At 35.3% G+C, this 14,239-nt stretch overlaps 2 protein-coding genes and 1 non-coding gene across 5 annotated transcripts; 2 read left to right on the forward strand and 1 right to left on the reverse strand.

Annotated features, from left to right (window-relative positions):
• Positions 1 to 2,645: 2,645 nt before the first annotated feature.
• On the reverse strand, positions 2,646 to 6,884 carry LOC104210599 (cyclic pyranopterin monophosphate synthase, mitochondrial). 3 transcript variants are annotated; one of them, XR_011407486.1, is made up of 4 exons: positions 6,777 to 6,884; positions 6,434 to 6,569; positions 4,436 to 5,645; positions 2,646 to 3,247 (listed from the first exon to the last, which is right to left on the reverse strand). XR_011407486.1 is itself a non-coding variant. In XM_009759539.1 (3 exons), the coding sequence occupies exons 2-3, from the start codon at positions 6,536 to 6,538 to the stop codon at positions 5,049 to 5,051; spliced, it is 702 nt and encodes a 233-aa protein (XP_009757841.1). In that variant the 5' UTR covers positions 6,539 to 6,569; positions 6,777 to 6,884; the 3' UTR covers positions 4,153 to 5,048. The 3 variants fall into 3 exon arrangements, 1 of the variants encoding a protein (XP_009757841.1); XR_011407487.1 differs by lacking the exon at positions 6,434 to 6,569 and having other exon boundaries at positions 6,777 to 6,874; XM_009759539.1 differs by lacking the exon at positions 2,646 to 3,247 and having other exon boundaries at positions 4,153 to 5,645.
• A 110-nt stretch (positions 6,885 to 6,994) lies between these two features.
• TRNAQ-CUG (transfer RNA glutamine (anticodon CUG)) lies at positions 6,995 to 7,066 on the forward strand. The gene has a single exon. It is a non-coding gene; the product is annotated as a tRNA-Gln (tRNA).
• A 608-nt stretch (positions 7,067 to 7,674) lies between these two features.
• LOC104210598 (uncharacterized) lies at positions 7,675 to 14,234 on the forward strand. The gene is made up of 4 exons (XM_009759538.2): positions 7,675 to 8,155; positions 9,660 to 9,765; positions 12,381 to 12,471; positions 12,613 to 14,234. Exons 1-4 carry the CDS (start codon positions 7,769 to 7,771, stop codon positions 13,811 to 13,813), a joined length of 1,785 nt encoding a protein of 594 aa, XP_009757840.1. The 5' UTR covers positions 7,675 to 7,768; the 3' UTR covers positions 13,814 to 14,234.
• Positions 14,235 to 14,239: the final 5 nt, after the last annotated feature.

Raw genomic sequence — 14,239 nt, forward strand, 5'->3', positions numbered from 1 at the left:
ATAAATTAATGTAATTTGATGTAATATTGAATACTATTAGTTTTTTGTCCCAAAAAAAGGCATGACAGTGACTTAGCTAAGAGCCCATTTGATTGGCTTAAAAAAGTGGGTTGACAACAAGAAATAGCTTTTAAGCTAAAAAATAATAAGTTGTGGTTGACTGACTTATTGTTTTTGACTTATTTTAAGCAGTTTTTTATTTATTTTAAGCATTTTATAGCTCTGTCAAATACTGAAAAGGGCTAAAAAGAGCTTAAAAGCTGATTTAACAAACTTAAAAGTCAATCTAAACACCCTCTATGTAAGCTTCGATTTGAGTTCAGAAAAATAAAGTCGTCACTATTAGAAGCGCTTTCTTTTTAATATAAGATTTTCCGACGCAAATCTAAATTTAATCGAATTTTAAGACGCATAGCTAATATTGTGTGAGAAAAAAAAAAAGTGAGCTCCACTATATCCATCAATGTCACATTCCAGCCCAACAGGAAACCATCATTACTCATTATTGCCTGCCTCCCCACCATATTGCATTCTGCAAATCAGAATATGGCACATTTACATACATAGGCCAAAGGAATTACAAATTGCATAGCACAAAACAACAAGCAAAAAATTCGTAAAAATAATGCGGACTAGTCAGTTTTCGGATTAGTCATTCAAAAATAACTAGTGTTTGCAAAGTCATTGAAAAATAGTTACTATTTTACTGCAATACGAAAAGTTCTAGCATAATATACTGGAGATCGGTGCACCCGTGTATGAACTTCCAACATATTATGCTGGAACTCCAACATGCGGAAAGTTCCAGTATAATATACTGGAACTCCAGTATATTATGCTGGATCGGTATATTATACTGGAACTCCAGTATATTATATTGGAACTCCAGTATATTATACTGAAGTATTTTTTTGGATTTTGAACAGCGATTTCCTTCAAATTTATCTTTACATGAAAAGTGGCTAAATTTCGATAACTTTTAAAATTGTGATTATTTTTGAATGACCACTCGTAAATTTGGCTATTTTTGAATTTGAAAAAAAAAAGGCATGCCCCCTTTCCTCCTTGAGTTTCTTGCTCTTTTGTAACTGCTGCTCACGTTCTATCGCCAACTACTCGAGACTTTATCACAAAGCACGTATTCTCCCTTCTGACATATTTTACGTGAAATAATATATCTTAGGATCGAAAATAGCGGTGGAGTCAGAATTTTTCATCAAGGGATATCAAAATATAAATAATTAAATACATCGAAAAGTCAAGGGGAGTCAACCTATAGTAAATATACATAAAATAAAAAAAATTATCTAGTAATATAGTATAATTTTTCTAGCGAAGCCATTGATCGAGAGAGGGTAGAGTGTATACAGATCTTATCTCTACCTTGTGTGAGGTAGAAATATATATTGTTTTTAATAAACCATCGGTTTAAAAAAAATGCTTTCAAAATATGTTAGAAAAAATACGAGTGAAGGAGCTATAATGAAAATATTGAGGAAAAGAAAAGCATTAACGACATAGTAAGATAACCAATGCAGAGGAAACAATAACATTAATTAAAATTAAAGAAGTTTTACGTGAAGGTTTTTGATTTAATGCATAGTTTAAGTTTTTAATGAAGATTTTTTGTACATAACTTAAATGTATGCAAAATATCAAAATTATACTTTTAAATAAAAAGTAGTGAACATTTTATATCTTTTTCATTTCTCTCTCCTTGTAAAAGAATTAATATTTATAGCACGTTGATCACTCCAAGTTATATCAACGGTATATGGAAATATTAAAATAAAATAAAAAATCAAAGGTGAAATCTATTTTTGTTGGACAAATTAAAAAAGAAAGTATGTCACATAAAAAGGCATAGAAAAAGTTTCGATTTCTTAGCTTTATTAATTATCATGACCCCAAAAAAAGAACACACATAAAGAATATGTTTATGGGAAACAATTATAACCGTAAAATAGAGATCAAGATACAAAATAAATATAAAAGTCTTGAGTTAGCTTATGATCACGCCCAATTATGCCTTATAAAATAGACAAAGCGATCGCTGCAAATATATTCGGGTTAATAAGTCCGGAGTCGAATCCCACATGGAATTAACCTATCAATCACAACTATTGGACTCACAGAAATTCACGTATTCAATCTTCGGGAATATTTAAGTAACAGATTGGATGTTTACTAACTAAATATTACGAAATGAAAATGCAGTAATTAAGAACTAACTGTGAACGATTTGTAAACAAGAATTGGAGGATCTAAGGTTGTGATTTTCCCTGTTGTCGGAATCCTTTCCACTATGTTTTCTATAAATTTGCCTAAATCTTCTCTATCGATCATGAGCACTCTGACTGTCGTAACTCTCTCCCGAGTAATACAACAATATACTAGACATATTCTCCCGAATTACGCTAGCTAGCTTTTAAGTGCATCTCACTTAGATCGCATCCAAAGTTTCGTTATCCCTAATCCCACCTTTAAACCCTTCATATTGATCCCCCATATACGTTAGGAGTGATGATGTTCAACAACTACCTAAATATGAACTCTCTCCCGAGTAATCCACACTAAATAGGAACAGTTAATTGAGGGCTCTTCAATCAACAACAATAAACATGTAATTGAACAAATAGAGATAATTATGGCAAATTTATATTAACATAACGAGAAAATCATCCTTCAACAGGTTCCATCAAAACCCTAGATTAGGAATTTAGCTACTCATACTCATAGTAACAATTTTTCAAATAATTTGCATAATTAAATTACAAAGCAAAGATGAAGTAATGAAGATTCGATGCCAATCTCCTCCGGAAATTGCTCCAAACGTTTTCTCCCTTCCGAAATAGTCTCCCTAGGTCTAAGATATGTCAAAAGTCCTCAAAAATAGCGTTTTTATATGTATTTATACCAAGTAGGGTCAAGCCTAGACGAAACACCCTTTCCTGCGTGAAATAGGACTTGGCTCTGTAAAAAACGTACAGTTGCGCTGCATCATGCGGCGCGTTAGTGGATTTTATCAGCAGCTTCTCACTTTCTTGTCAGGCCAACTTTTGTACTGCTGCGGCATGGCAGTGCAATTTCCTCAGAGTGAAATTATTTCGTCTTCTTTTAACATCCAGACTTGGTACACGATCTCCGAATACGATCCCGGCTTAATATATTGGGCTTTTACTCAGACTTCAAAGCTCCAGATTGATCGATTTAGCTCCAAATTAACTTTTGAGCTCAGGGTCACTTCCTGCAAAGCATAAAACACGTACTAAGTGTAATTCACTATCATTTGAGCTCAAACACACATAAAAATACAGTAATTGGAATGTAATACTACGGCTAAAACACAGGTTTCTAACCTAACATCAGCTTATAATGAAATACATATACTCTATGGAGATAAACACGAGAGATTAATCAATGTTTGAGATTAGTCGAAACAATTTTTATATGAGTGTATACTCATCAAATGCCAATAATCAATTAAACTTGAATTAATCCATACAAATAATTTTAAAATTAATAAATCGAATCTCATCTTATTTTTCCATTTAGGACAAGTCACTATCCTTTTAAATTATAATCATGTTTTCCCATATGGCTGTATTAAATGCAATTAGGGCTCTTAAAAAAGCAAAAAGCAAAAAGAAAAGACACCCTGAAATAGTGCAGACATCAGGAAAACGATTGTGAAAGTCCTTTCCCTTTCACTTGTAGTGTTTTCGAAGGGACACTTTTTTAATTTAAATTCTGTCACTAACTTTCTTTACTATCTTAAAATCAAAACTGACTTATTTATAGAATGTCAAAACGTAAAAGAGAAATAAGAATAAATTCTATTCTTGAAGTAAATAGACTGGAACTTATTCATCAAATTGGAAAATAATGACAAAAAGAATTAGAAAACAAGCAAATTTTTGTTTGTCTCTAAGTTTGATATTGTCAGCACCCTGAACTGCCTTTTAACCAGTCTTAAACATGATTTTTCTTTAATTAGTATCTACAACAACAACAACCCAGTATAATACCACAAGTGGGGTCTGGGTTAATTAGTATCTACCAACAACAACAAAAAAAAAAGCAGTCTGGTGCACAAGGCATCCCACAATCATGCAGCGTCTGGATGGGTTAGACAAAATATAAAGAGCAATATATGAAAGATTAATGCCTAAAACCTTTAAATCTCAGGGTTACTACAAAGTAAGTTTGAAACGTCATAGCGCTTATAGAAGCTAGCATAAAATTAGCTAAATGTCAAGCTTCTTAAGCTATCAAGTATGTTTTCCTAGAAAAAGATAAAGAAATTCCTTCAAAGGCGAGCAGATTAACACAGCACGGGTTCAGTTGGAATCTCGTCTTTACTGAACAAGAACAACAAACTCAGTGTAATCCCACCAGTGGGGTCTGGGGAGGGTAGTGTGTACGCAGACCTTACCTTGCTTTGTGAAGGTAGACCCTCGGCTTAAGGAAAGCATAGTCACAACATTACAGCAGCGGAGAAGCCATAGAAAAGGAGATGACGAAGAGACTCCGGAAAAAGAAGGAACAAAGTTGTTAGTAGCAAAAGCTTTTGATAAACCTACAATTGGTTGTGTGCAACACATTATTGAGCCATCTCTTTATTCAGCATCATAATCCCTCTATTCAAATACTTCAGTCACCTTAGCTATGCGCCATACATTGACACACCAATAAAAACTCACAACTTCAAATACTTCAGCGACATATGATATCTCAGTAACATTGCCAGATACCTCACAGTAAGTACTACCAACACTATCTGATGAAAGCCTTGACATATGTGGGCTATGTTGTTTTAATAAGGTGAATGTTTCTTCAACTAGAAATTCTTAACACACCCTAGTTAAAATCAAGTTCAGAAGTATAATGACTTTGTGTTTATCAACCATGTTTTGACAAGCCATCTACTCATATCATATAATATAGACATACCACATCCTATAGAAAACGAACACTAAATGAAAGTGGCGCACATCATCTCAATCATGCCCTTAATGCATTTGCCTTCTCACTTCTTTATATAGTGATTATTTGTCCCTGGACCAATCCCCACTTTTGCCTCCAGTTTTATGTTCAAGCCTGATATCTGTAATCTGGATATACTTCGAAGCGGCCTTGCACATGTCATACACTGTTAGACCGGCAACGGTTACTGCTGTAAATGCTTCCATCTCCACACCAGTTTTTCCATCTGAAGCAGCTTCTCCTTCTATTTCAACGCTAAAATCATGAGGGTTCAGAGCCAAGTCCACGCGAACATGCGTCAAGTTGATGTTATGACATAGTGGGATGAGATTACTTGTTTGCTTCGCTCCACAAATTCCAGCTAACTTTGCTACACTGAGGACATCTCCTTTTCCCATTTGGTTAGCTGAAACCAAATCAAACACCTCCCGTCCTAAAATAACCTTGCCACGCGCAATGGCCACTCTCTTGCTAATATCTTTATGAGATACATCCACCATTTGAGCTTCACCTTTGCTGCCAATATGTGTCAGTGCAGCGAAAGATTCTTTTCCATCCATTTCTTCAGTACTAAACTTCACGTCTTGTGCCATACTTTGATTGTCAATGGAACTAGAAAGGCTAGATGGAGGTGGTTCACCAAACACAGATTCCATTTCCTGGTAAGAAGATGAGCACAATTTTTCAGGAAGCTTCAGAAAGTATCCAGCGACGTTTTTACAAGCTTCTAGCTCAATTATGCAACTAATATCTCCCTCATGAGTAATAAACAATTAGAATGTGATATTAGAAACTTAACTTCTTCTTTTGCAAAATAATAGCCCCGTATCCCCCCCCCCACCCACCCACCCACACACATATATTCTCTATTGATTAGTAAGAGTCCTCTATTATCTTTCAAGGCTCATCGTTTACACTCCGCAGACCATGTCATTCTCAAAGCTCTGATTGAGAAATAAGCGAACATTCTGATCCAGACCAACTAAGATAAATGGTTCTTGAACAAACACCACGGTTTACTCTATAGAAGCGGCAAGTGGCCTTTTATCTGCATCTTCTCACACATAAAGTGGCATTTTTTATAAGAAAAAGACTTTCTTGGAAGAACTTATTTTATTTCAAGAAAGAGTTGAGATCGGTACTTATCGACACCCAACACATCTGATCCGTCAGTTGGCACAGATAATAGACGATGAGATTCTTGTCGATTGTTAAAAAAAAAAAAAAAAAGCAGAAAAATGTCGATCAGCTGATATAATTTAAAAATGTGTTTATCATAACAATATCCAGTCTTCAAACAATGAAATTGCACGTTCTTTATTCTTTTAATGATCCTCAACATTCATTTAGGAATAATTAAAACTTAAGCCTAGAAGTCTCCAAAAGAAACATGTTAAATCCTTGAGACAAAAATTTAAGCACATAATTATGATATACATATATAAACCTGATTAAGCTCAGAAATAGCTTTGGATATATCATGGCTACCAATACTGCAAAATAACCTTCTCGACAGTGGTAATGTTGCTGATCCAACTCGGCGAAGAAACATCACTATTCAACTAACCAAGCAAATCCCTTAACTGAAACAAAAGCAGCAAAGTAAAATTTTGACACAAAGTTATCAACTTTCATTGAGACATTTTCACAAACACCTTGATAATTGTCATTTCCTAATAGTACTAGTACTAAACAAGTTGTGTAATAAAAGTTCGAAATGAGTATTTACTAATTTTGAGAATTAGAGCTGAATAAGTTGAGGGATTCATGTACGAAAGCGAGAAATTAACCTGATGTTTTGCAGATGTAGTGGTGGCTTTGTCTTTTATCAAATGGTGAACTCAGTTCAGGACCAATATAGGCCATTTTATAAAGAAACCATTACACAAATAGCCACTGGTCTGGTTGCTTGTTTGGAGAGTGGTTGTATTTTAAAGCACCTCGTACTAATTTTATACGATTAGCTAAATTATTCAAAAATAAAAAGCTGCAATAACATAACAAAGATGGTTCCATGGTCTAGTGGTCAGGACATTGGACTCTGAATCCAGTAACCCGAGTTCAAATCTCGGTGGAACCTTTCCATTTTTGGAAAATTTTTCACTTTTTTTTTCGAAATCAACATCTGTTCATAAAATTTCACTTGAAGATGCATTTTGGATTTTTCGAAAATTTAAAAAACTCAAAAAAATTATTTTTCAAAATTTTCACTTAGATTACTCACAAAACTTTAAAAACAACCCAAATTATATTCATGTCTAAACACAGCTCTAATTTTCAAATACCATTTTCACTTGAATTTTTTTTTCCACATTTTTTTGAAATTTTACAATTCTTATGTCCAAATGTCCACTTATTCAACTGCTAATTTATCTATCTTAATACTAAGAGCTCCTTTGGACATAAGAAATTTTTCATTTTTTTTTGAGATCAGTGTTTGACCATAAAATTTTCAATTTTCGCTTTAAAGATGAATTTTGAATTTTTTCAAAAATTTTAAAAACGCCAAAAATTTATTTTTCAAAATTTGCACTAAGATCGCTCATAACAATTTAAAAAAACCCAAAACTATATTCATATCCAATTACAACTCTAATTTTCAAATACCATTTTCAGTTTAAAAAAATTTCACTTTTTTTGGAATTTTACAATTGTTATGTCCAAACGCCCACTAAATATTTCAATCTCTAATCCCTAATCCCCTAATCAATTCTTACTAATTCACTTTAACACTTCTTCTCTTCTTTCACTCCCTTTTTCACACACACACACACAGTGAATAATGGAAGAACAACTACCAGAACACAAACGCCGAAAAATCCGAGAAGTTGTGTTGGACATCCTTAAAACAGCTGACATAGAAACAGCAACAGAGTACAGTGTTCGAACCACTGTAGCCCAGCAACTTGGTACTGAGATTTTGAACATACAAGAGAAGCAGTTTATAAGGCATGTTATTGAGTCTTTTTTACTCTCAACAGTTGAAAACCCCACATTGGATAATAATAGAAGAATCAGTACAGCAGAAAAAGGGGTTAATACAGATTTTGTAGCTGAAGAACAATTGGCAGCAGACCACCCACCTACTCAACATCAAGAAGCAGATGGTTCATTGCCTAATGGGAATTTGGTTGATTCCAATGAGAATAATTGTCGAACTATTTGTAAGGTTAGTGAATATCAGCTAATTTTTCTTTTGTTATCGCTAGGTTATATCTGTGCTGCTGGTGGGAGGTAGCAGATAGAATAGTTCAGGTGCGTGCAAATTGACTAAATCCACTAGGTGCCTAACTCTGCCCAATAAGCCTAATGTTATATTTATGTTTTTCGATGGAAAATCTAAAAATTACGTCTTTATTATGTGTGGACTTAAGTTAGGGGTAAGTTCTGCGTATACTTTACCCGCCCTAGGGTGCGTATACTTTACCCGCCCTAGACTCTGCTTGTGGGATTTCACTGAGTTCTTTTTTTTTTTTTTTTTTTGTTGTTGTTGTTGTTGTTGTTGTTGTTATCTATGGAGTCTTGCAAAGTAAAATCCTTATTGTGAAAAATTAGTGAACATTTTTTAGCCCATTGTACAACACGAAAAAGCTCGATTTTTGTCTTAGGGAAAAAGTAGAAAGAGGGGCTGAGTAGTTTCAGTTGAATGGATGTTGACACGACACTAGTACGGGTACAGGTATGGGATCCGTACCGGATTTGGTTAAATAATTTCGGGTACTTTGACCGCAACAGAAGGAACAATTCGAGACGAGACAATTTGATTCCCGAAATCAAAACCAAAACTAGGGTAAATTTGAAGAAAATAGCATTTCTTATCTAGAAAATCAATACTTTACTTATCTACAACTTGAGAATAGAAAAGAAATCCACACTTTACAAGCTATAAGTAAGTATTCCACAAAATTTCTCACAATTTACAGATATTTTTATATTTTTGAACTATTTTTAGTCAGATCCCCACACCCGTATCTATACTAGGATCCATATCCCTGAATCTTCGAATTTACATCTCGAAGGATCCGACCTCTAGATCCGCACCTGTGTCGGGCACCCGTACCCGTGTCCGAGCAACTTAGATTATCAATACAAATTTGATGAGTTCTTAACTTTTATTGGTGAATTTTGTGACGAAACAAAATCGAGGATAAGCCTGTATCCTTTGCTGGTCTAGTTGAGTAGCTTTGCTTGTAACTATCCCATTTTGTAAGTGGAATATGAAGTCGCAATAGGAATGCAGAATCCTATATCATTTGCTGGTTGTAGTTGCAGGGATTCATGCGGCAACTCATGATCACTGTATTTCCATTCTCAACTCTAGCTACTATATTAGCTGTTTTGCACTTGAAAAATAACATATCTGGTCAAATCAAAGGGATAACAAATGAAAAAGAATAAAGAATTTGCAAAAGGATATGCTGGATTTCTTGTATATGGTTAAAATGCTTGTGACATATTCCAATAGTTCTTGGACACAGACATGACATTTGCATTATGCTATGCAATTTTCATTTTTGTGCTATTGCCTGACCCAATTATAGCTTGTATAACTGAACCCCAGATGAGTGACTTCCTTTTCCAAATTTAACTCAATTGATTTTAAATTGTTTTAAAACTTAAAATGAATGTATATATTCTATTTTTCCCTAAGTTTGCTGGTTCCTCTTGTGTAGCTGTCAGACAAGAGGAGTGTCGGGATTCTTGACATTCACGGGAAGCCCTTTGTGGCAATACGTGACTTTTATGAAAAAGATGGAAAGCTGGTTCCTTCTTCCAGAGGTTAGATTACTTGGCTAATCATGTATTGCTTGATTTTGTTACCTGGTTGATTGGTTGATTGTTTACTCTATATCCACACGAACCACTAATACCAGAGTTCCTTTGTTTTCCTGATGCTGTTTCTTAAATATCTCGTCAAATTATAGCTATTACCTTAATTTCCTTTCCCTACTTAAGGAAGAAAAGACACTGTTTTAATAATTTTCGTGAACCTTTTTCTGATTTTGGAGAAGAAAACTTAGCAGACAACCACTTACAATAAGCTTTTACAGATCCTCAAGTCCAGTGGCGGAGCTACAAGTGTAGCTACGGATTCCGTCGAACCCAGTAACTTCGGCTCATACCCTGTATTTATGTTAAGAAATATATTTAATAAGTGTAGATAATCTAGTCCGAACCCACTAAGTTATTCTGACCTAAATTCCAGAACCCATATACTCAAAATCTTAGCTTCGCCTCTGCTCCAGTCTTATCTACACTCTGATTTAGACTTTTCCGGGGTAGATATATAAGCATTTATCGAAGCATTTTAGTGTTTTAAGGTCACAACTATAGTTAGAAAGCAAGGACTATGGAAGCGTACAAAGCTAACAAGTAGTATGATATTTGACTAAACACATGTTTGAGATTTGTCGTAAGATAACCAAGGAAATTTTGACAACTTGAGTCTGTTTGTAATTGATATTCAAGTTATATAGATAATTGTTTTCGATGAAGAAGTTATATAGATAATTAAATTAGTAACATTTGACTTCTAATTAGTTAACCTCATTAACTAGTCAACTTGGTGCACCCATGAGGTTTAATGTGTATAGTAGATTTGTTATCATTCATAGAGGATCATATATTATGTTATAGGTTCTTTACTTTTTGGTGTACTACTTATCAATAAAATATCATTCATATAGGTTCCCATTATCAATAAAATTATTTACATTATCAAAAAATAATCTTGTACACCAGATGGAATAAGGGAAGATGGCGAAACCCCCGGATTGGTATCGTATAAGGGGATTATAGGTTGTAGAGGATTATTAATTCCTTTGTTATTAAACCATCGCTGGGTTGCTACCCTTATCCTACTGTAAAGTCTAGCCCACTTCTTAGAGATTTTTTTTTCCTGTTTCATGTATGTCCGCTAATTGTACTTAGTTAATAGTGAGATAGAGTGCGTTACATTTTCTTTACCTTTTCCTTGACAAAAGTGCTCAAATAATGGAACTTTGATCATGATATGGCTCAATCTCGTAAACTTAGTTAGAGACTAAATAGGTTTTTTTTTTTTTTTTTTTTTTTTGGGGGGGGGGATAAGGTGGGAGTAAATAGGACCATTTATTTTGGATGAAGTCTGGGCAAGCATGTTTCCGTAGCGCTTTTTGACCTGTTAGCAATATATGTGTTGTGTAAATTAACAACCATTTTCACTGGGAAACCATTTTTAAGTCGCCCGAATCATCTAAAATCTTCCATACTTTCGTACTTAGTTCAATTGTGTATTCAACAGAGCCATTGTTCTTGTAGTTGTGTCTAAGTGTAACATGATGCACTTCACTGTTAGAATGTATGTCTCGCATTGATGGAGTGAGCGAGCAGTTGCCTCCTTGTATGATCTTGGAGAATTCTCGCCTCATGTAAAGGTTCATTTTCTTTACATGGTATCCGAGACAAATCCATCCTTATTCCTTGTTGATCCAATGTTGGGCCCCCATGTTGTATTGTCTATGCTACAAATATCCAGTCTTCCGTGTGCGTGGAGAGGCGGGTGTTAGAATGTCTCACATTGGTTGAACAAATGGGTTGTTGTCTTCTTAAGGTCCATTTTCTTTTCAACTCTATTGTGGAAAAGCAGGAGAAACCAAAGAGGTCTCCAATTTCTCGTTCTTCTGGGCTTCTCAAGAGTTGAACGTCATTAATTTTCCTACCTTATGAGTGAACCCTCCTCCGCCTCTCCCCTATTAAGTCACCATCAGACTTGTGCTTCCAAATCCGTCTAAAGCAAAGAATCTTTTATTGAGGCATCCTTGTGTCAGTGTTATTTTGTGTTACATAATATTGTAAGAATATTGTAAACATATTCTCTAACCTTATATAGCTAGCTAAATCATAGGAGAGATGTGTAGGATATTTACTTACTTTAGATAGGGCCTGTAGTAATTGTATAAATACATATACTTCAGAGATAGTGAAATACAACTTCTTCCATTTGATTTTATGGCATCAGAACCCCGCCTATCCAATTCTTGTTTCACCCGATGTTGGGCCCTCATCTTATATTGTTCACGCTCGTGGGGTTGGGGGTTGGGGTTGGGGTTGGGGGGTGTTAGTATCCCACATGGTTGGGTGGGAGGCAATTTGTCTCCTTATATATGATCTTGGGCAATCCTCATCTCTTGAGCTAACTTTTGGGGTTGAGTTAGGCCCAAGGTCGATTTCTTTATCATTCTGAAAAGGCTTTTCAGTGAATATTGTCTTTTCTTTGCTTTCTCACTGCATTAAATTGTTCGATGGTCAAGTGAAACGCATAGATATTGTTTTAATTTTTCCTTTATTTCTCTTCTTATGTGTTACACTCTTTTCATAAGAATTGACAATTACAAACCTATATATGAAATCAGGAATTAATTTGAGTGTTCAACAATGGTCATCATTCAGGAGTAGCTTCCCAGCTATTGTGGAAGCCATTGCAACGATGGAGTTGAAAATAAGGTGAGAATCCTGGTAGCCAACTGAAATAAACACCGAAATCCATTTCAATTTATACTGAAAGACAACTGAACTCATAAACATAAAATATTTTTTGGTTAGTCTTATTTGATTTGCGTGAATGATCCAATTTATCATTTCTAGATCGACAACTTGTGAAAATCAGACTGCAGCAGACGTGGCTGCTCAAGGAAGAGAACAAATTCAGACCAATATTTCCCAGTCAGTTAACCATCAAGAGGGGAAGCTTTCTGCCGACAGAAACGAAAATGGAGATGATGTCTCTAATTCAGCAATAATTACTAACTCTCAGGTGCAGATGCCTATTGAGAGACAACAAACAGAAGCTGGTATTTCTAATTCCGCCCCTTGCTTCGCACCTCAGGGACAAATACAACAGAGTTCTCGAACAACTTCTCTTGCCCACAGCCTTGTTCCTGTTAAGACTATTCGTCTTGATGGAAAAAATTATTATTGCTGGAAACATCAGGCAGAATTTTTCCTAAAGCAATTGAATATTGCATATGTGCTCAGTGAGCCTTGCCCGAACACTCTTGAAAACCGACAGAAATGGGTTGATGATGACTACCTTTGTTGTCATAACATATTAAACTCTCTATCCGACAAACTGTTTGAAGAATACTCAAAGAAGAACTACAGTGCCAAAGAACTGTGGGAAGAGCTTAGATCAACTTATGATGAGGATTTTGGAACGAAGAGTTCCGAAGTTAACAAATATTTGCAGTTCCTAATGGTTGATGGCATATCGATTCTTGAGCAGGTTCAAGAGCTTCACAAGATTGCTGATTCTCTCATGGCATCAGGAATCTGGATAGACGAGAACTTCCATATTAGTGCTATTATAGCAAAACTTCCCCCCTCTTGGAAGGACTGTCGTACAAGGTTGATGCATGAAAATGTTCCGTCTCTCGACATGTTAATGCATCATCTAAGAGTGGAAGACGATTGTCGCAATCGCTACAGAAATGATAAACATGAGAAGAGAGTTGGAGCACGGAAAAAGGACCTGTCAAAGAAGCAGTGCTATAATTGTGGGAAGGAGGGGCACATCTCAAAATATTGTACAGAAAGAAACTATCAAGGCTGTGAGAAGAGCAACGGGAGGGAAAGCGAAACCATTCCTGTTGTCACAGAAGCTAAGATTAACGGGCAGTGCTATAATTGTGGCAAGGAGGGGCACATCTCAAAATATTGTACAGAAAGAAACTATCAAGTCCTTGAGAATAGCAACGGGAAGGAAAGCGAAACCATTCCTGTTACAGAAGCTAAGATTAACGGGCAGTGCTATATTTGTGGCAAGGAGGGGCATCTCAAAAAACTGTAGAGAAAGAAACTATCAAGTTTCTGAGAAGAGCAATGGGAGGGAAAGCGAAACCATTCCTGTTATCGCGGAGGCCAGGATTAATGGGAAGAGAGACGAACTTGTAGCGATTGTTACTGGTGTTAAGAGCAATGGGAAGGCCGATAAATCGTAACAGATATTGGGATAGCTGAGGGACCTTAGAGGGAGCAGCCAGTTCAATTTGCTTGGTTGCTTTTTTTTTCCCCCTTCTTTTCATTTAGTGTATTGTATTGAGCTGTAGTCAAATCTTGTTCATACTCAATGTGCTTCCTGTGAGGATGTCAAAGAATTGAATCATCTAACCTTGTTAATAAGAGTTGGGTGCCTTAATTTTGAATGTCATTACATGTAATTTCTAATAGTAATATATTAAGTAATTTGAAAACCTTTCTTTTTTGGTTTTCGACT

The sequence above is a fragment of the Nicotiana sylvestris genome, chromosome 5 (genome assembly GCF_000393655.2).
Source record: "Nicotiana sylvestris chromosome 5, ASM39365v2, whole genome shotgun sequence".
Classification (NCBI taxonomy): domain Eukaryota; kingdom Viridiplantae; phylum Streptophyta; class Magnoliopsida; order Solanales; family Solanaceae; genus Nicotiana; species Nicotiana sylvestris.